Source organism: Somniosus microcephalus, chromosome 18 (assembly GCF_052327205.1).
Source record: "Somniosus microcephalus isolate GS21.2 chromosome 18, FLI_Smic_1.0, whole genome shotgun sequence".
NCBI classification, from domain to species: domain Eukaryota; kingdom Metazoa; phylum Chordata; class Chondrichthyes; order Squaliformes; family Somniosidae; genus Somniosus; species Somniosus microcephalus.
In genome coordinates, this window is record NC_141004.1 from 12,843,140 (window position 1) to 12,866,025 (window position 22,886).

A 22,886-nucleotide genomic window follows, 5' to 3' on the forward strand; every position below is an offset into this window, starting at 1 on the left:
TCTGGCGCCAGCAAGGGAGGTTAAATGTTTGTAATGATTGCAACTTCTCGGGGAGTTATGTAGAAAGATGGTACATGACAAGATGCACTGCAGCAACTCGCCAAGGCTTCTTTGGCAGCACCTCCCAAACCCGCGACCTCTTCCACCTAAAAGGACAAGGGCAGCAGGCACATGGGAACACCATCACCTCCAAGTTCACCTCCAAGTCACACACCATCCTGACTTGGAAATATATCGCCGAACCTTCATCGTCGCTGGGTCAAAATCCTGGAACTCCCTCCCTAACAGCACTGTGGGAGCACCTTTGTTGAAACGGATTTTTTTGGTCCTCAATCTGGTTCAGTACAAACACTGAGTCGAATACTGGTTTAGTTCAACAGTTGTTTTATTCTGTTGTCCCGGGAGACTTACTCTGATACAGCACCGTTCTGACTCCAGCAGAGTCTCGACAGGTTCCACCAGAGCAAGCAATCTTTCATACAGTGGGTCACATTATTATACTTTACTTTTGAAAAGACATTAACACATCGTACATTCTACACCAATCCCGAGCGAGGCATGTACACAGTTTAAAGTGATGTCCTGGCCTGGCAGTTTGAAATAAAGAAGTCACAGTTCACTGAATGGTTTATAATATAGAAAATATGCAGGTAATGGTTTCACGATCACCTAATCATTATGGTAATGCATGGTAATGTGTTTTCGGATCGCCTATTGTCAGTATACCCTTTGCACTCCACCCTACATTGTTCCACCAGCAAGGTGTGACATCGTGGGTGCCAGCCATATTAGCATTTTACTTCCTGCTGCCTTCAGTTTCTTGAATTAACATGATCATCTCTCACAATATGCAAGTGACTCAGCGATGTCGACATTGCACCACCATTTTAGGCTAACAGGGTCCTCCATTTTAGGTTGGCAGGGTCCTTGGCCATGCGGAGCGAGTTGTTACCTTATTTTTGCATTCTATATTCTCATTCCCCCCTTTTATCATTCCATGATAACCATCTAAGGTACCCTGTGATTCTGGGCTTCATCCTACTGGTTCATCTCTACTTTATTGAGTCTATTATACTCCTCCTCCATTAATTCTTTCTCGACTTGCTCCTTTAACATCTCACTCGCTTCACCCTCTATACTTGGTAGTTCAATTTCCTCTGATGCTGATTTCCTTTTTTAATAGTCCATTACAGAAGTCCCATTTAGTCACGTTCCAGGATCCGAAAGCTTTAAGATTCTTGTCTTTGTACTGGAGAATATCTCTTCGGCACAGGTGGACGGTTTTTCCAGGTGTGATTTTCTTGCATTTCTTCAGTTGATTGAACGCCCCGCCCGCGAGCAGGATAACGCTCAGAAGCAGTAATAAGGTCCTCATCTTGATCCTCCATGATCAATCAATGCGACTTATTAGTTATTAATCTGGAAAACAAACTGCTTACACAAGATCCAAAGTTAAAAACTTAAAGCTAAAATTTTAAAAATTAAAAATTAGAAATCGTATAATAAGTATAATAAAAGTAGGATTTTGGCAGGCCAAAACAATCCAAACACAACACCAGACCTCGTAAAACTGCAGTCACCTTTATCAAGGCCGAGCGTGAGTTCTGTAGTCTCTTATCAATTAAAATAAAATTAATGATTGTTCGTAAAATCTACTCTATACTGTACTGAAATCTACTGATTATCTCCCCCCCTTTTGATTGGTTTCTCCAATCAATTTACAATGGTGGAAGTGCACCCATGCGCTTCTTCCCTCGACCTTAGCTGCAGTCGGGGTTGTTAGTAAGACCTGATATGGACCTTCCCACCTTGGATCTAGACTTTTACGAGTCCAGTTCTTAACCATCACATACGAACCTGGTTCAATTTTTAGAGAACCAGATAAGTCAGGAAGTTCACCATATGCAGCACGGACTTGTGAATGCAGCCCACGTAAAACCTTAGTAAGAGCCAAGACATAGGTCGTCATTTCTTCAGTCATATGGTGAAAATGCACCGTTGTAGCAGCATTTTGGTTCCAGGGAGTCTTGAGTGGTTTACCATAGATAATCTCAGCAGGGGTAAGTCGTGCTTTACCCGCGGGTGTGGTGCGGATCTGAAAGAGAGCCACAGGAAGCAATTTCAACCAGGTTAAGCCGGTTTCGGCTACCAGTTTAGCAAGTTTGTTCTTCAGAGTCTGATTGGTTCTTTCGACAAGTCCTGCAGCCTGTGGTCGATAAGCACAATGCAATTGCTGATGAATGTTCAACTGGCTACAAAGTTCCTTGTTCACTTTGGCAGTGAAGTGAGGACCGTTGTCAGAACTTAACCGAGTTGGAATACCATACCGAGGTATGATCTCTCTCAGCAATACCTTAACAACAGTAGAGGCTTTATTGTCTGTGGTTGGATATGCCTCGATCCATTTACTAAATACATCTACAATGACAAGTATGTATTTGTAACACTGACATCTTTCCAACTCAATGTAGTCCATTTGCAGGGTCTCAAAGGGACCCTCCGGTAAAGGGGTTTTTCCCCATTCGCAAGACACTCTCTTTCCAGGGTTGTGTTGTTGACAAGTCCGGCATCGATCGCTAATGTTCTGTGCTATTGCTTGAAGCCTTGGATGCCACCAAGTACTTAGAAGCACATCACTCACTGCCCTGGCACCACAATGAGTTGCAAAGTGTACACATTCAATAACCCAAACAGCTAGCTCATCAGACATGCAAGCCTGTTCCGCGGGAGTAGTCCAGAGTTTTGATAAAGGGTTATATACACATCCCAATTCTCCCCACAAATGCTCATCACTATTAGGAGCGTCCTCCTGCAACTTAATCACCTCTTGGATGGTTGGCATTAGTTTTTCCGAGGTAGACTGATTCTTGTTGGAATTTTTAGTCTGCCTCATAATTCGGGGCACAATCATTTGGTGACTCATAGAAGCAATTTTGGCCGCCTCTATATCTACTGGGTTTTGGCCAGTGGTATGGGCAGAGCATTTAATCACAGCTATCTGTTTGGGGAGTAAAAGGGCTTGCAGGAGGTCTGAAACTAACTGACGGTGTGAGATCGGACTGCCCGAGGAGGTTAGAAATCCTCTATTTTTCCACAATTTTCCAAAGTCGTGAACTACTCTAAAGGCATATCTAGAGTTTGTATATACATTGATTCGTAATCCTTCTCCCAAAGTACAAGCTCGTATGAGTGCAAACAGTTCGGCTTGCTGGGCAGAAAAAGGGGATTCAAAGGCTGCTGATTCTAAGGTGACACCTTCCTGATTTACAATTGCATAACCAGAAATTCGTTTTCCCATGTCATCAATTGAAGAACTGCCATCCGTATACATGGTAATACCAGGATCCGTAATAGGAGTGTCAAACAAATCAGGTCGGACTGAGGTATCATCCTTAATGAGGTGTAAGCAATCATGGCTTGGTTCATCACTCTCGGAAGGCGGGTTTGCAATGAAACTGGCAGGGTTGATAATGCTACAGTGTTTAAATGTAAGCCTAGGATTGTTCAGTAAGTATATTTCATACTTATTTTGCCTGGCGGTAGTCAGGTGTTGGGTCTGCAATTGCCCCAGTAACGCAGTGACTGAGTGACAGCTATACACAGTAATATCCTGCTGAAGTGTCATGTTAGCGGCTGACTGTAGACTGTTGTAGACGGCTGTAAGGATCTGGGTGCAATAGGGATGTCCTAAAGCTACCGGATCCATTTTTGATGAATAATAAGCTACCGGTCGATGCTTATCTCCATGCTTCTGGGTCAGGACTGCTGTTGAGCAATCGTTTATTACTGTGCAGTATAACTGGAATGGTCTATCGTACAGGGGTCGTCCCAGGGCTGGTGCTTGGACCAGATCCTGTTTTAATTCCTCAAATGCCTGCTGTGCCTCTAGTTCCAGCTCAAACTCTCCCTCTTTAGCCGTGTAGGGAGTCAGATGTTTGGTTAATACTGCAATATTAGGTATCCACTGTCGACAATAATTAACCATTCCCAGCCACTGTCTGACTTGTTTGGCCGTTTTAGGGGCTGGTGTCTCGCATATTGGCTGTATTCTACTGGTTTCCAGACTGCGGTTCTCTGCTGATAACATAACTCCAAGAAATTTAACTGTCTTCTTAGCCACTAGTACTTTAGCTGGAGATACCACATATCCCAATTCTGAGAGATAGTTCAACAACTGAATAGTGTCCTCTCTGTTACTTAGCTCATCAGGGCTGGCAATGAGAAGGTCATCCACATACTGGATCAGATTAGAGCCACGATTTAATGTCAGTGTCTGTAATTGCTGTTGAAGGCACCGCGAAAACAGGGTGGGTGAATTCACAAAGCCCTGGGGTAATCGAGTCCACGTATACTGCTGGCCATTGTACGTGAAGGCAAAAAGGTATTGGCTAGTAGCGGCCAGTGGCAGGGAGAAAAAGGCATGCTGGAGGTCGACTACCGCAAAAACTTTAGCATCAGCAGGTATCGAGGCCAAGATGTGTGCTGGATTAGGTACCAGTGCATGAAGTGGCTGAACAATTGCATTTATTGTTCGTAAATCCTGCACTAGGCGATACTGGTCAGGCTTACCAGTTTTCGGAACAGCTAGGATGGGTGTATTACAACTGGATTGGCATGTTACCAAAATCCCCTGCTCCAACAATCCCTTAATGAGTCTATCTATACTCGGAATAGCTTGCTGCTTCAAAGGGTATTGTCGTACCGTTGGCAAGGTCACATTTTCCTTCACTGGGATCTCAATGGGTTGTATGCCGGTTAGACCTACATGCGTTGGGTCTTCGGCCCATACCTGGGGATTCACATACTCCAGTATATCTTTCCCTACATGACGGTGCACCACTGTCAGGCTAGGCTCAGGGTTTTGGTAAAATTGGACCATCAGATCTCCGGGTAACTGTTGCGGCTGGTGGCATTCAGGGTTTGCCTGATCGATCGCTCGTTTTACCATGGGCCCCAAATCTTTGGCGTGGAAAGACTGGTTAACTTCCCGCGTGATATGAGGGGCCACTGTCGAAGGCTGCTTCCACAAGTGTAAGGGGACCTGCACAAACTCTGCTTTTCCCTCAGGTCCAGTTACTACAGCCTTGAGGTAGATTGTCCATTCCGTACCTTCCTGATTTTTAAAATACTCCTCAAGGGTCCTATCCTTTCCACTTCGATCATATGCCAGTGTCACATGATAGGAGGATGCATTGAGGTCGAGTGACCACCATTGAGGTGTCGTCGAAACATAACATTGCCTTTTATTTGCCCAATGTCCTATTGCTATTCCTTCATCACCACAATCAAGTTTGAGTTGGAATGCACATAGTAAGTCTCTGGCCATTAAATTGCAGTCCAAGCCGGTAGTTATTACAAATTGGTGGGTTGCAGATTGATTTTTGTAGGTCACCTGAACTGGTTCTGACATAGCATACTTGGTCCTTTGACCTTGGAAGCCTGATAATTCCTGGGTCTTGTTGGATCGGGGAAGTTTAAGGTCCGATTGGACAGAGGACATGGCGGCTCCAGTGTCTACTAAAAAGGGGTACCATTGATCCTGGATTTGCAACATTAATAAGGGTTCTCGGTCCGAATGTAAAGTGCTGACCACTAGATTAGCTAGTCAATTCTGTGGGAATGGATTGTTCTGGGAGAAATTGGTATATCCTCCCCTGCCTCTAGGTCCTCCTCCGTTTCTTCTCCATCCTCCCCTGCCTCTCCTAGGTGGGTCTCCAGAGGCTAAGGATGGGCAGTCTCTGACCCAATGTCCATCCTTTCCACAGTTATAACACTGCCCTTGTCTTTGACCTTGGTATCCCCGTCCTTGTCCTCTACCCCTTCCTCTACCTCCGTAATTCTGTTGTGGAGTGGCGTAGGGTTGGCCGTATGCAGTAGCATTGAAGCCGTTTGGATGAGGGTAATATCCATAATTCTGAGAGTCTACCCCTCCAGGGTTACAGTATTGAGGTTCCATCTGATACCCTGTCTTGTCTATCATGTGTGGTTGAATTGGGACTTCCTTCACGACATATTCTGTTTTGACTGTCTTCTGGGGTTGGTTCCCCCCTCCTTTACCCTCTTTCCAATGATACTTTACGGCTCGAGCCATTTGAGTTGGAGTATTTTCTGCCCAGTTCATATTATTGGTTTTAACGGCTGTCGCCACAGCAGCCGGGAGACAGTTCATCAGAATGGCGCAGAATTGGGGTGAATTGGCTCCTGCTTGGTAATTGGTGTCCCCTGACTGTCCCTGATAAACCTCACAGAATCTTTCCAAAAATTCCTCAGGTCCCTCATCTTTCTTTGGCTTAGTATCTAGGACATTAGATATATTGATAGGTTTTTGGAGTGTAGCATTGAGTGCTGCAAACATGCGTCGCTCCCTATCAGCTGTGAGGGCGTGGGCGGCCTCTAAAGCGGCATGATTAGGGTGAGTCAGGCGTTCCAAAAATCTAGTGTGTTCGGAAGGAGTTAAAACTTGTTGAATCAAAGCCCATAGATCTCGGGAGTCTGCATTGTACACCTGTATCGTGGTTCGAAGAAAGTCCACAAACCTAGCCGGCGCCTTTTTCCTGTCTGGCATACCGGTTAGGATAGCCATTATCTCATTAGGTTTCCAAGGGAAAAATACATCTATGGTGGGGTTGGCTGCGGCAGCCGCTGCATTCGGGTTTGGCATTGTTCTTACCGGCAGATTTCTGGGCGTTCATTTTGGTTTAGTAAGGCTAATTTCGGGTTCTGAGTCGGAACTGTTTAAGGGTGAAAGGTTGTCTTCAGAATCAGTAAGGTCACTACATGAGTCAGTGTCATCTGCTTTTGCTGGTTTATGTTGTACTAATTGTCTGGGTCTACGTTTCTTCTTCTGCCAATTCAGACTAGGGGTATTCCCCGGTTTCACGTCTTTCTTGGGATTTGTTGGATCTTTCGATCGGGTTCGACAAGCAACAGGGTCTATATAAACATCAGAAATCGGCGTGATTGGGGAGTGACTTGGGACAGTAAGGGAGGGTGTCGGTGGACTGGTAACGGACGTAATAGGGATCAAGCCAGTCTGATTTGTAAGAGGTTGGTCGGGATAAATGTTATTATATTGGGGTGGCTGAGGAGGTGGCGCGGTAGGAGTTCTAATTGTCCAATTGTTTAAGTCCTCATCTGTTCCGTCTCCCTCTTTCAACCTAAGGCCAACCATTGAACTACGTAGTTCATTTTTATCCTTTTTATCTGGCGCCATTTCAGATTTAGACCTTTTCTCATGTGCACATTCTTTCTTAAGTATTTCAATGGGTTTAGGATTCCCTCCTTCAGTTAGCTTTATTCCTAACTTAACAGCATTCTCTTGCCAGCTGGCTAATAGGGAACTGTCTTTAATTTCTTGGCAATACTGTCGCCAGAGTCCAATTAATTTCTTAGTCTTACTTCCCATATTCTTTTTCCAAATCACTTCTTGAGCTTGTTTAACCGTTTCTAAGCTTTTGGGACCCCCTAGTGGCCATTGTTCGCTGCCTAACTTTTTATTTAAACCCCCTGAGAGTTGTCTCAATTGTTGGGCTTTGTCCGGGTATTGGTCACATAAGGTTTGTAAGGCACTGCCCTCATCACTTGTGGTATCTAGGTAATTACCCATGGTTCTCTTACACTAAGGGTTCTTTTTCAGGATTCGAGTTACTTTTTGCACGTGTCTTATATATTTCACGGATACCGGCACACAAAATGAAACGCAACACTACAATACTTACAATACTTAGACTTAACAAAAACACAGTACAACACTTAGACTTAACAAAAACACAGTGAGTCGTCTATAGTCAAATAGTAATTTTAGCCTCTGTCACCGCCTGGTACAGGTATTCTTAGCCTAATTATTCAAATCGTAAATTTAGCCTCTGTCACCGCCTGGTACAGGTATTCTTAGCCTAATTATTCAAATCGTAAATTTAGCCTCTGTCACCGCCTGGTACAGGTATTCTTAGCCTCTGTCACCACCTGGTACAGGTATTCTTAGCCTAATTATTCTACTTATACGACCCTTATCTTGCACTCCCCGAGTACAAGTTGCTATAGCTCTAGAGTCCCCGACTCTCTCTTTTTACTTTCTTTCAAGTATTCCTTTTCTCTTTCTTTAAAATCACTTATCTACTTTTTAGTCCAATCGGAGCCTGAGCGGGCCAAGTGAAATACGAGGCCGGCGCTTTACCCGACTTGGATACTTATTTCCTAAGTTTACACAGTATTCGCCAGATTGACCCAGATCTCGTCGGGACACCACACAAGAATTAGCGAGTGGCAAAACTTTTATCGGACTTACGGATCAGAGGAAAACCGAAGTGGTAAATTTAAACATACTCACTCCGGGGGCCCATTTCCTCCTCTCACGTCCAAAACTAGTTCGGCTCTTAATTTCGCGAATTCTCGGTGATCGTCCGTTGAGATCCCACTTCTGACACCAAATGTTGAAACGGATTTTTTTGGTCCTCAATCTGGTTCAGTACAAACACTGAGTCGAATACTGGTTTAGTTCAACAGTTGTTTTATTCTGTTGTCCCGGGAGACTTACTCTGATACAGCACCGTTCTGACTCCAGCAGAGTCTCGACAGGTTCCACCAGAGCAAGCAATCTTTCATACAGTGGGTCACATTATTATACTTTACTTTTGAAAAGACATTAACACATCGTACATTCTACACCAATCCCGAGCGAGGCATGTACACAGTTTAAAGTGATGTCCTGGCCTGGCAGTTTGAAATAAAGAAGTCACAGTTCACTGAATGGTTTATAATATAGAAAATATGCAGGTAATGGTTTCACGATCACCTAATCATTATGGTAATGCATGGTAATGTGTTTTCGGATCGCCTTTTGTCAGTATACCCTTTGCACTCCACCCTACATTGTTCCACCAGCAAGGTGTGACATCGTGGGTGCCAGCCATATTAGCATTTTACTTCCTGCTGCCTTCAGTTTCTTGAATTAACATGATCATCTCTCACAATATGCAAGTGACTCAGCGATGTCGACATTGCACCACCATTTTAGGCTAACAGGGTCCTCCATTTTAGGTTGGCAGGGTCCTTGGCCATGCGGAGCGAGTTGTTACCTTATTTTTGCATTCTATATTCTCACCTTCACCACACGGACTGCAGCGGTTCAAGAAGGCGGCTCACCACCACCTTCTCAAGGGCAACTAGGGATGGGCAATAAATGCCGGCCTTGCCAGAAACGCCCAGATCTCAAAAGCGAATTTTTAAAAAACTGACAGTGCAGGCAATTGATAGATTGGACAGGGAGCCTATCTGGGCAGCAGAATAGCTGCAAGTAACGTCAGCCCATTGACAGACATGCCTCCCAGCTGACAGCAGAGGAAGGTAGGACCGGAACAGTGTGTGGGAACTGCAGGAAAGGCTCATTTTCCCTCATTACTGACCAAACTACTTTTGAGCTAAACTGGATGATTGCTGCGCATCGATTCAAGCATGCAAGTATAATATACATCTTTTAAAAAACCTAATCTCCCATGGGCAGTTCAACTGCAAAACACTGCACGTACACAAGAGGAGCCGAGGAACAGAATATTCGCACGAGAACTTGTTCGACCTCATAATTACGAGCACAGAGGGAGTGGGGAAAATAGAAGGAAAAGGACGGAGAATCCTCAGCTTCGCGGTGGGGGAACCAATCTTGGCTTTGGTTGGAGCTTCGCCCGTGAGCACGAATGGGAAATGTGAGATCCCTGACTAGATATTCTGGAGAAGAGGATTCCCCTGTAACAAATCATCCGAGAAGATCCTGACCAGTTTTGGTCTCCTTATCTAAGGAAGGATATACTTGCCTTAGAGGCGGTGCAACAAAGGTTCACTAGATTGATTCCTGTGATGAGAGGGTTGACCTATGAGGAGAGATTGAGTAGACTGGGACTATGCTCTCTGGAGTTTAGAAGAATGAGAGGTGATCTCATTGAAACATACAAGATTCTGAGGGGGATTGACAGGGTAGAGGCTGAGAGGTTGTTTCCCCTGGCTGGAGAGTCTAGAACTAGGGGGCATAGGCTCAGGATAAGGGCTAGGCCATTTAGGACTAAGATGAGGAGGAATTTCTTCACTTAGAGCGTTGTGAATCTTTGGAATTCTCTGCCCCAGAGGGCTGTGGACGCTGAATCGTTGAGTATATTCAAGGCTGAGATCGATAGATTTTTGGACTCTAGGGGAATCAAGGAATATGGGGACTGGGCGGGAAAGTGGAGTTGAGGTCAAAGATCAGCCATGATCTTATTGAATAGCAGAGCAGGCATGAGAGGCTGCTTGACCTGCTCCTGCTCCTAATTCTTATATGTTCTTATGAATTACTTGTGCTGCTGTGCTGTTCCCCAGTGGACCTGCTGACTGCACTATTGCAGACAGGGCTATGGAACTATGATGCTGCCTGCAACCCTGGGAGGCAGGGTCTTCTCAGATAGATTGGGGGCCTTTGCAAAGTATACTTTCCATGTGTGACCATGTATAAGCCACTGATAATAGAAACGCTGGTTGTATAGATACATGAACATACACACAGCTACGGCGATGGGGCCGGTGAATGGAGTTAAGGCAGAAGATCAGCCATCATCTCATTGAATGGCGAAGCAGGCTCGAATGGCCGACTCCTGCTCCTATCTCTTATGTTCTTACTCACACACACGTGTACACACAGTATGAATCTTCTGCAAACGATTTGTGACCTGATGATCATGACAGCTGATGCATGTAAAATGGTGTATGAAAATATCCCTTATTAGAATAGACTTCGAAGACATTGCAGAGGGTGCACGAGCTATTTAGCGGGATAGTAAAAGTAAACCCAGGACAATACTTTCAGTTAATGCCAGAACAGTAGGACAGAGGCCACAGGTTCAGGGTTGTGAAAGCCAACTTTAGGATAACACATCAGAAAGTATTTCAATATACAGATGGTGATCAGGATTGTCAGGAAGGGTGGTTGAGTCCTGGGCACTGGCTCCACTTACAATACAACTGGATGGTATAATGAGAAGATGGTTAAGTTGGCTATAGTAGGGTTAGAATGGGGGGGCATTGGGATGGGATGGTAGGATTGAAATGGGTGGTTTGCAATTGGAGGGATGGGATTAGAGGGTTGGGATTGTGGGAGGATGAGATCAAATAGACCAAAATATCATCTTCATCTAAACTGATCAACTCAGCTGCCCGTGTCCTAACTCGCACCAAGTCCTGTTCACCCATCACCCCTGTGCTCGCTGACCTACTTTGGCTCCCGGTTAAGCAGCGCCTCAATTTCAAAATTCTCATCCTTGTTTTCAAATCCCTCCACGGCCTCGCCCCTCCCTATCTCTGTAATCTCCTCCAGCCCCACAACCCCCCGAGATATCTGCGCTCCTCTAATTCTGCCCTCTTGAGCATCCCTGATTATAATCGCTCAACCATTGGTGGCCGTGACTTCTGTTGCCTGGGCCCTAAGCTTTGGAATTCCCTGCCTAAACCTCTCCGCCTCGCTACCTCTCTTTCCTCCTTTAAGACGCTCCTTAAAACCTACCTCTTTGACCAAGCTTTTGGTCACCTGCCCTAATTTATCCTTATGTGGCTCGGTGTCAAATTTTTTGTCTTGTAATACTCCTGTGCAGCACCTTGGGACGTTTTACTACATTAAAGGCACTATATAAATACAAGTTGTTGTTGTTAAAATTTGAACGCATAAATTTATACAAAAATCTAAAATTAAATGGCATTTCAGAGTATCTTTAATATATATTATCTAACATGTCTTTGGTTGTCAGAACACTGACACATCCTGAGTACACGTGAACTGATTAATCAGCTGATTAAAGTCCAACCTCCGAAATACATTCGATCAAAACAGGTTTTCATAAAGGACATTTTTAAATAACAAAACCACAGAAAGCATCTCATTTTCAGTCTACAAGGCAAAACAAAATTGAAATCTCAATTTTCTGCAACACTGCACGGGTTAAAGAATAAAAAAGAAACATTATTTAGGTCAACTTTAGCTGCCCAGAGTGATCTGGAAGGTGTTGTTTTTTCAGGCTGGTCCTCGCACATTACTGAGGACATAATGAGGCTATCACTAAAGAATCCTATTGGAGCCTTTCCTGAAGTTTTAAAGTAATTGGCCGGAGGTTTAGAGGGGATTTGAGGGGAAATTTCTTCACCCAGAGGGTGGTGGGGGTCTGGAACTCACTGCCTGAAAGGGTGGTGGAGGCAGAGACCCTCATCACATTTAAAAAGTACTTGGATATGCACTTGAAGAGCGGTAACCTACAGGGCTACGGACCAAGAGCTGGAAAGTGGGATTAGGCTGGTTAGCTCTTTGTCGGCCGGCACGGACACGATGGGCCAAATGGCCTCCTTCGGTGCTGTAAACTTCTATGATTAAGCAACTACCGCAGCATAGGCTGTTCCTTGACTTCCCATGTGCACCAGGAAATCATTACAACCAGACGGTAACTCGTCAAGCTAGCTTATTGTGCAGAGAGCGAGGCAGACTAGTAACTAATAAATTAATTGTGGAACCCAACCATTAGAATTCAAATTGCAGCTTCTATATTGATCAAAAAAATAAACAGCTCTCGCCACCTCTATAAATGAATGTCCTTGTGCAACTTATGGAGCTAATTGGCTGAGGGGGATTGGGCCTGGAATTGCCTAGAACAAAAGCGCATCACAGGGCAGCAATAAAACCAAAGGGAGCCTAGGTCCAGATGGCCGCATAACCTCCAAAACTGTGAAGAAAAAGCCCGCAAAAGCACTTTCTCAGACAGCTGGCTCATATCGACGACATGAATCCCACGTTCGATGTTGTGTCCCTGCCTCGCCATTTAGTACGCGGCAACTTCAATGTGTTGTCACTCTACTGGATTATCTTGTGTTTCCATTCAGAGTTCATTTCTGACAGGAGGGAGACAGCAGCCCCTGGTCGTTACGGGTGAGCAACATCATAAACAAAGCAGGAAGATTTTCCTCTGATCCCGATTGCCAGCGAGATGCTTAAAGGATTCTAAAAGAACAGGGTTTGTGATTTCCGTTTATAGGGGTGAGTAATACGATGGAGGGTCAAGCACATGAGGTGCCTCCTGCCCTATTACAGCAACCTTCAGTGGCTGCTGCTGCCTGTCCGACACACCCAGCACTTCATGCCACAGCTAGAGTACTGCGTGCAGTTCTGGTCACCACATTACAGGAAAGATGTGATTGCATGAGAGCAGGGGTATAGAGGAGATTTATGAGGATGTTGCCAGGACTGGAGAATTTTAGCTATGAGGAAAGATTGGATAGGCTGGGGTTGTTGTCTTTGGAACAGAGGAGCCTGAGGGGAGACCTAATTGAGGTGTATAAAATTATGAGGGGCCTAGATAGAGTGGATAGGAAGGACCTATTTTCCTTAGCAGAGAGGTCAATAACCAGGGGGCATAGATTTAAAGTAATTGGTAGAAGGATTAGAGGGGAGTTGAGGAGATCTTTTTTCACCCAGAGGGTGGTGGGGGTCTGGAACTCACTGCCTGAAAGGGTGGTCGAGGCAGAAACCCTCATCACATTTTAAAAAGTACTGGAAAGCGGGATTAGGCTGGATAGCTCTTTCGGCCAGCACAGACACAATGGGCCGAATGTCCTCCTGCTATACCGTAAATTTCTATGATGGGAAATGCGACCAGGGCATTTCAACATTATGCAAATGAGATGGCCTCACCTAACCAGAACACAGCAGTGTCGGGAACCCACAGCATCCAAGTGAAACCTACTCCCCTCCCCATCACCATTGACATTGGTGTCAATGACAATTGGTGCCAGAATATTCTCATCTGATCGGCATCTCCCTGAAGAAGATGAGTTTGGGTTGTCCCAACCCAGTCCCTCAAAGGCACTGTGCCACACAGCACGAATAGGCAACCTCGCGGTTGGCTGATGTGGGAAATGGAAATGAGACACTGGTATGATTGAGAGTAAGTTTAGGGACAGGGTCCATCAGCATTGGGGCAAAGTAGAGAAGGGGGCTTTTACTCTGCGGTTGACTGTGTTGTATCTGACCTGGGAGCGCTTGATGCAGACACTTTCTATTCTCTAAACAGAGGCATCTTCAGGAGATGAAATAACAGGGTGGGAGGGTGGGGGAGGGAGGGGGGGTTAAAAAATGAATAATTCTTTATTGCCATTTCTATAATTTAATATGGATTTATTTTTATCTTTTACTTATCAAATTGAGGGGTTTCAGTGTCAGAGAAATGACTGTATTCTGTTCACCCCCAGTCTCAGCATCAAGCTCGCTTAGACGAGGTAGAGCATTAGTTAAGCGTAGAGTTCAGCTCCTTCTGGTCTGCCTCGAGAATGTACCTTAATCCCAAAACACAGCAGAACCTCTCCTATTGTACCAGTGTGTCTTCTCCATTTCCTTGAGTGAGATTAACTCATTCATATGTAACTGTCTATAACTTGCTAACAGGGATTTGATATGAAATGAATATGACCAATTTGGAAACTGAATTCTAATATTTGCCTTAGGGATCCAATCCAATCCAAGCTGTTGTGCTGAGTTAATTACAAATATATGAAATCGACAAAATATATCTTTGGAAAAAGGGATGTTGCAGTCCAATTCACCAGTCCAATGCAGCACGGTGGCATAGTGGTTAGCACTGTTGCCTCACAGCGCCAGGGACCCGGGTTCGAATCCGGCCTCGGGTGACTGTCTGTGTGGAGTTTGCACATTCTCCCCATGTTTGCGTGGGTTTCCTCCGGGTGCTCCGGTTTCCTCCCACAGTCCAAAGATGTGCGGGTTAGGTTGATTGGCTATGATAAATTGACCCTTCGTGTTAGGGGGATTAAATACGTGGGGTTACGGGGATAGGGTGGGATATGTGTTGGTGTAGGGGTTACGGGGATCGGGTGGGATATGTGTTGGTGCAGGCTCGATGGGCCGAAATGGCCTCTATCTGCACTGTGGGGTTTCTGCGATTTCTGTGATTCTGTGATAACTAATAATGCTCTGATATTAGGACATGAAAAAACTATCAGGATTCACACGGAATGGCGATGTTCCTTTCACAGAGTAGTGCTCATAATATGGCCCTGGAGCCTCCTTAGTTTCTGGCCCTGTATGTCATCGAGCCTCCATTCTCAGACCACCAGGGGGTGGGGATGTTGCAAGGGCATTAAATTTAGCACCTTTCCTTCTCTTTCAAGACCATCGCAGGACTTGAGCACATCACCTGGGCTACCACTCCAGTACGGTACTGGGGGAGTGCTACACTGTCAGAGGTGCCACCGTTCGAATAGTGGACGCACGTAAAGATCCTTTGCCATCTGATGAAGAGCAAGGAGTTATCCCAGCGTCTTGGCCAATATTCCTACCTCAACCAATCCCAGCAAAAATAAGTTAACTAACTCATTGTTGTGTGTTGTACACAAAATGGCTGCTGCATTGCTTACATACCAGCAGTGACGGCACTTCATTGTACCTGAAACACTTTGAGATTATTCTGAGAAATGTGAAGAGACCCAAGGTGCATGTCTTTCCATTTTTTCCCCCTTTGTTGTCTCCAGTGTGAGGATGGAAGGAAACCAACGCACAAATAGTTAATGCACTTGCCAGAAATTCCTCTCTCTGCTGTGGTACTGGACGGGTAACCCAGAGATTGCAAGTTCAAATCCCATCATGGCAAGTTGTGAAACTGAGTTTAGTAAATCTGGTAATGTCTGGGCTGGCACCAGCAAAAAAAAAATGACCATAAAAGGTTGCTGCAAAAACCCAACTGGTTCACCAATGTCCTTCAGGGAAGGGGACCTGCCACCGCTACCTGATGAATTCATTCTTGGGGTGCGGGTGTCGCTGGCACGGCCGGAATTTATTGCCCATCCCTAGTTGCCCTTGAGAAGGAGGTGGTGGTGGGCCTTCATCTAGAACCGCCGCAGTCCGTGTGGTGAAGGATCTCCTGCAATGTTGTTAGGTAGGGGAGTTCCAAGGTATTGACCCAATGTCTCAAGTCCCACACCCATGGTTGACTCAGGACAACTCATAGAGTCATAGAGTTATACAACACAGAAAAAGGCCCTTCGGCCCATCGTGTCCGCGCCGGCCATCAAGCCCTGCCTATTCTAATTCCATTTTCCAGCACTTGGTCCGTAGCCTTGTATGCTATGGCCTTTCAAGTGCTCATCTAAATGCTTCTTGAATGTTGTGAGGGTTCCTGCCTCTACCACCCTTTCAGGCAGTGAGTGCCAGATTCCAACCACCCTCTGGGTGAAAAAGTTTTTCCTCAAATCCCCATTAAACCTCCTGCCCCTTACCTTGAAACTATGCCCCCTGGTTATTGACCCCTCTACTAAGGGGAAAAGTTCCTTTCGATCTACCCTATCTATGCCCCTCATAATTTTGTACACCTCTGGGATGGGGCATTAAGTGCTGTCTTGCCAGTGTCATCCACCTCCCCCAAAAAAATAAAAATACAAGTAAACTTTAGCGGAGGTGTAGACCCATTTATTTTCAATGGGTTAATGTCTCCACTAAAGTAGCACAAGGAGGAATTTCAGGCCAATGCGTTGAGCATTTGTTCGCTGGTGTCCCACGTTTAGGACCTTCATTTTTACCACAAGGGAAATTGGAACAAAAGGCGCGAATTCTCACGCGAGTCACATTTGGCAAAAAAAAACATATTTCAGCAGAAAGAATCATTTACCTGAACGAATCAAACGTTTAAAAAAAAAAAATACAGCTCTACTTAAAAAACAAACATGAAGCAAGTTAACTCAGGTCCCACGTGATGGCTATTGTTAAGACGATCACTGGTACATTATACCTTTAATGTCAATTCTCTTAAGAAGATTATTGCAGTCGCACAAATTAGTGCGATGCCTCAGTTCAACCAGAAGCGTAGACCAAAGCGACCTCGCCACTTCTCAAATAGGACAGGGCAGCTGCATGTGGATTTAGTGCAGCGATGTCTATTGCAAAAGCCGCTACAGGCAATCAGTCTATTCCGATGTTGCATTAGATCCATTCAGAACTAGTGCGCGTTGCAGTGGCTGGTCGCTCGCTAAACCTCAGCTCTGGTACGAAAACTGTGACTCCTCCATCGTGCCTGTTTTCGTAGGCTCTGCGAAAACAAAAGACATTGGGATTTGAAAACGGATGGCGTTTTTTTTTCCGGACCGGATCGCAGGCTACTACGACAACAAAAAAAGAGAAAGGTCGACGGGATAAACGCACAACATAATCATAAAGCAGATGTCAGCCGTGGCTCAGTGGGCAGCACTCTCTCGCATCTGAGTCAGAAGGTTGTGGGTTCAAGTCCCACTCCAGAGACTTGAGCACAAAAATCTAGGCTGACGCTCCCAGTCAGTGCTGAGGGAGGGCTGCACTGTCGGAGGAGCTGTCTTTTGGATCAGCCGTTAAACCGAGGCCCCGTCTGCCCTCTCAGACATAAAAGAGCAGAAGAAGAGCAGGGGAGTTCTCCCCGGTGTCCTGGGGCCAATATTTATCCCTCAACCAACATCACTAAAACAGATGATCTGGTCATTATCACATTGCTGTTTGCGGGGGCTTGCTGTGCGTAAATTGACTGTTACGTTTCCTACATTACAACAGTGACTACACTTCAAAAAGTACTTCATTGGCTGTAAAGCGCTTTGGGACGTTTGGTGGTCATGAAAGGCGCTATAGAAATGCAAGTCTTTCTTTTTATGTGTCCCAGTGGCATTTCCACTCGGAAGCACTTCTTCACACAAAGGGGCGTAGAAATCTCTCCCCCAAAAGGCTGTGACACCAATGTTGGGCCACCTGTTTGGTTGGCAGATGTCCTCAGTTCCGGGAGGGGTGGGGGATTGGAGCGGGTTATGGAGGGGGAGGGCGGCAGGAGGACTGATCGCAACTCCTGTGACTTAAGCTCATCCAAATCTCTGCCTCCCGTGTCGTAACTCGCACCAATCCCGTTCACCCATCACCCCCTGTGCTCGCTGACCTACATTGGCTCCCGGTCAGGCAATGCCTTGATATTAAAATACTAAAATTCTCATCCCTGTGTTCTAATCACTTCATGGCCTCGCCCCCTGTTTATCCCGGTAACCTCTTCCAGCCCTACAACCCTCCGAGATCTCTGCGCTTCTACAATTCTGCATACAGCAAGACCTGGACGATATTCAGGCTCGGACTGATAAATGGCAGTAACATTCACACCACAAAAGTGCCAGGCAATGACTATCTCCAACAAGCGAGAGTCTAACCACCGCCCCTTGACATTCAACGGTATTACCATCGCCGAATCAACATCAACATCCTGGGGGGTCACCATTGACCAGAAACTTAACTGGATTAGCCACATAAATACTGTGGCTACAAGAGTAGGTCAGAGGCTGGGTATTCTGAGTCTCACCTCCTGACTCCCCAAAGCCTTTCCACCATCTACAAGACATAAGTCAGGAGTGTGATGGAATACTCTCCACTTGCCTGGATGAGTGTAGCTCCAACAACACTCAAGAAGCTCGACACCATCCAGGACAAAGCAGTCCGCTTGATTGGCACCCCATCATCTACCTTCCGTTGGGGGTCCGGGGGTCTCATTCAAAAAGCCTGAAGGGGGTAGACCTGAAGGTTCACCAGACTGATTACTGGGATGAGGGGATTGTCCTATGAGGAGAGATTGAGTAGACTAGGCCTATATTCTCTAGCGTTTAGAAGAATGAGAGGTGATCTCATTGAAACATACAAAATTCTTACAGAGCTTGACAGGGTAGATGCAGGGAGGATGTTTCCCCTGGCTGGGGAGTCTAGAACCAGAGGTCACAGTCTCAAAATAAGGGGGTCGGCCATTTAGGACTGAGATAAGGAGAAATTTCTTCACTCAGAGGGTGGTGAATCTTTGGAATTCTCTACCCCAGAGGGCTGTGGAGGCTCAGTCATTGAGTATATTCAAGACAGAGATCGATAGATTTTTGAATATTAAGGGAACCAAGGGATATGGGGATAGGTGCAGGAAAGTGGAGATGAGGTCGAAGATCAGCCATGATTTTATTGAATGGGGGAGCAGGCTCGAGGGGCCGAATGGCCGACTCCTGCTCCTATTTCTTATGTTCTTATATGTTCCCTGCTAATCGGTAACAATGGGGGTGATGTAAGAAAACTACTAGGCACTTGGCCTGAGTATTAAACAAAGCTTTAATCAACTGTTTTTCAACATGGAGATCTAGTTGTGTCCTTCACTAGTTCCTGTTAAAGAATGTCCTGAGCAAGCTGGGCCCGTGCCTGAGTATTTATACTCTCCCTGGACAGCGCCACCAGCAGGCCACCCAGTATTGTTTCATAAGTCATTTCCACATGAATGACAAGATTCATGTCAGGGGGTTGTTCAACAGGCGTTAGCCCCCTAATTTACATATTGAGGCCCGATGCCAACATTAGGCACCCGCCCGGGGCACCTAAAATAAAAAGAGCCCCACGAATTTAGCGGTGAGGCCCAGGTTGAACGCAGGCCGTCCCACTGCTGAGCTGGTGAGTGTACAACGGGCCCAACGCAGACCAATCTCTACCTCAAAGTCGATTGTTCCCGAACCAGGCTCTCCCCCTCTTCCCCCACTGCCCCAGCGAACGACTGCTTACCTGCCATGCTCCGATGACTGTGTAATCTGTGCACCAGTAGAAGAACCAGGTAGAACAGAAGGGCAAGGCAGCCGAAGGTGAGCCCGCACACAAGGAATATATCAGTTTCGGGCGACTGAATAACCTGCAAGGAGTCACAAAGGTGAATTAGTCGACGTGTTAAAGGAACAGTGGCCACAGCTCCTGGGGCATAGAATCAGAGGGGGACCGTGTTCAACCTACCTGGGGTGCGGAGAACTGGCGGTAGTGAATCGGCACCTCATTGTCCTCTCCGTTCACTTCGTGGCGAAGTATATAATGGGTCGTCAATTACCCACCACCAGTTCTCTTCCCCCGCCCCCGTCAAGTTGAAAATCGCCCCCATAGAATTTTACAGCACAGGAGGCCTTTCAGCCCATCGCACTGGCGGCAGCTCTCTGAAAGAGATGTCCATCTAGTCCCATTCCTCTGTTATTTTTAATGTTTCTTCTTCCCACATTGTTTCTGGTCGGGCTTTCCATGTCCTATAACCTTCTGTGTAAAAGAAATTTCTCCTAACCTCTCCTTTCGTTTTTGGTGATTATCTTAAATTTATGAATGACTTCAGTTATGTGCCTCTTGCACATCCCCGCTTTCCATCGCTCCACCATTGGCGGCCGTGCCTTCAGCTGCCTGGGCCCTAAGCTCTGGAATTCCCTCCCTCAACCTCTCCGCCTCTCCTCCTTTAAGACGCTCCTTAAAACCAACCTCTTTGACCAAGCCTTTGGTCACCTCTCCTGATAACTCCTTCTGTGGCTCGGTGTCAAAAAAATGTGTTCAGTTGCTCTTGTTAAGCGCCTTGGCACGTTTCGCTACATTAACTGCTGCATATAAATGTAAGTTGTTGTTGAGGGACTGGAGAAGCCGGGATTGTTCTCTTTAGAGAAGGTTAAGGGGAGATTTAATAGAGGTGTTCAAAATTTATGAGGTGGTTCTGATAGAGTGAATAAGGAGAAACTGTTTCCACTGGTGGGTGGGCCAGTAACCAGAGGACACAGATTTAAGATAATTGGCAAAAGAACCAGAGGGGGAGATAAGGAGAATTATTTTTACACGGCAACTGGTTATGGTTTGCAATGCTATAAGCTGTGGCTCAGTGGGTAGCACCATCGCCTCTGCGTCAGAAGGTTGTGGGTTTAAGCCCCACTTCAGAGACTTGAACATGTAAGTCTTGAATGCGTCTACCTAAAAGGGCGGTGGAAGCAGATTCAATATGGGAACTTTCAAAAGGGAGTTGGATAAATACTTGATAAGGAAACATTTGCTACGGGGAAAGAGCAGGGGGGAGTGGGATTAATTGGAGCGCTCTTTCAAAGAGCCGGCACAAGCACAATGGGCCGAATGGCCTCCTCCTGTGCTGTATGATTCTGTGCCCTCTAGTTACTGACTGACCAACCAGCGTAAATAGTCTTTCCTAATTTGCCTTATCACAGCCCCTCATCATTTTGAACACCTTTGTCAGATCTCCTTTTAACCTTCTCTGTTCTGGTGAAAATCGTTTGCCTGCCACCCAAGCGATGATCTGTGAAGGTTTAGCATTGTCTCTTTGCTTTCATACTCAACACCCCAATTTATAAAACCTTGGCTTCTATATTTTTTCCAAAATAGCTTTGGCAACTTGCCCTCCCATTTTAAAGGTTTGTGTGCTTGAATCCCTGTCTCTCTGCTTGACCTCCTTTAAATCGTTGTCATTTAATGTTTATTATCTCTCTCCTTAGTCTTCCCCTGAAAATGTACCACCTTACATTTCTCAGCTTTACATTTCATCTGATATCCATCTACTGGTCTGCTAACTGGTCCTGGTACTCCTTAAGTCACTTACAGCTTTTTTCACAGTTAACCTGACTCCCAATGCTTGTATTATCTGCGAATTCTGATATTGAGTCCCTTAACTCTAGTTGGATGTATTCCAGGAGGTTCCATCGCATGACCTCCCACCTCCAACCATCGCGCCCCCACACTCTCGCCATTGGTCGCCCAACATGTCTATCCTCATGACGCGCTGCCTTCCCATGCTCACCCAGTGTCAGCCATGGCTCAGTGGGTAGCACTCTCGCCTTCTGAATTATGAAGGTTGTGGGTTCAAGTGTCAACTCCAGAGACATTAGCACAAAAATCTAGGCTGATGCTCCCAGCGCAGTGCTGAGGGAGTGTTGCACTGTCGGAGGTGCCGTCTTTCAGATGAGCCATTAAACCTGGGCCATGTTTACCCTCTCAGGTGGATGTAAAAGATCCCATGGCACTATTTTGAAGAAGAGCAGGGGAGTTATCCCCGGTGTCCTGGCCAATATTTATCCCTCAATCAACATCACAAAAACAGATTATCTGGTCATTTTCACATTGCTCTTTGTGGGAGCTTGCTGTGCGCAAATTGGCTGCCGCATTTTCTACATTACAAGTGACTACACTGCAAAAGTACTTCATTGGCTGTAAAGCTCTTTGGGACGTCCTGAGGTCGTGAAAGGCACTATATAAATGCAAGTCCTTTCTCTTTCAATTGGAAAGCAAACAAACTCGTCGGATAATCTTTGTATGTTGGTCTAACAGTTTTTCTCCCCACATCTCTGATTTTTTTTTTCATGCCGCTATGATTTTTCTCCCCTGCTTTGCTTACAGCAGTATCCGAGATACTAATCTTTAATTCCTGAGGACTCCATGATGATTTGGAATGGTGGGCATGGTAACCCTACCCCTGGGAGCAACCTGGTTTACATTCCTCGAGGTGGAAAAACATCCATTAACGACGACTCTGAGTTCAATTTTAACCAAAGTCCGATCCTCGCTGTTGCATTTCCTTCAATACCAGGTGCCTTAAGTTATCAAGAAGCCTCCAATATGGCACCTTATCAAATGCCTTCTGAAAAATCGGTGTACGATATCTACTGCATTTCCTTTATCAATGCACTCAAAGAGCTCTGTTAAATTTGTCAGATATGATTCTATTTAAAAAGATAAACATTTTGGAAAGGATATACTCACTGATCCAACAAGCATCTGGAGGGCAAACTCCCCGACTCCCGCCCCTGTCACCAGCACAGTCGTTGCACATCCTACCAGAAAAAAAAACAACATTAAGTAAAAGCGCATCCAGCCAAGGCTTTAAAGTGTGATCGATTGAAATTGTAGCGTGTGGTAAGAGGTAGGGACCAAATAATACAAGCCCCGGTCAACGGGGTCTCCTGGACCAGTTTCGATCGCCTAGAGTGATCGGAGAGGAATTTTTCAGATTTTTCTACCACCCCCGCCCCTTGCCAATTTATCTTGGGTCTTTTCACCT

The 22,886-nt window shown here is 45.7% G+C and overlaps 1 protein-coding gene across 1 annotated transcript in view; it reads right to left on the bottom strand.

Moving 5' to 3' along the window:
- Window positions 1–16,741: 16,741 nt before the first annotated feature.
- slc60a1a (solute carrier family 60 member 1a) overlaps window positions 16,742–22,886 on the bottom strand; it is a 62,618-nt gene continuing 56,473 nt past the window's right edge. The window contains exons 8-10 of the mRNA XM_086011050.1: window positions 22,589–22,659; window positions 19,592–19,715; window positions 16,742–17,093 (exon numbers count right to left, since the gene is read on the bottom strand). Coding sequence (XP_085867176.1) covers window positions 17,041–17,093; window positions 19,592–19,715; window positions 22,589–22,659 — 248 coding nt within the window. The 3' untranslated portion in view covers window positions 16,742–17,040. The remainder of the gene's footprint in view (window positions 17,094–19,591; window positions 19,716–22,588; window positions 22,660–22,886) is intronic.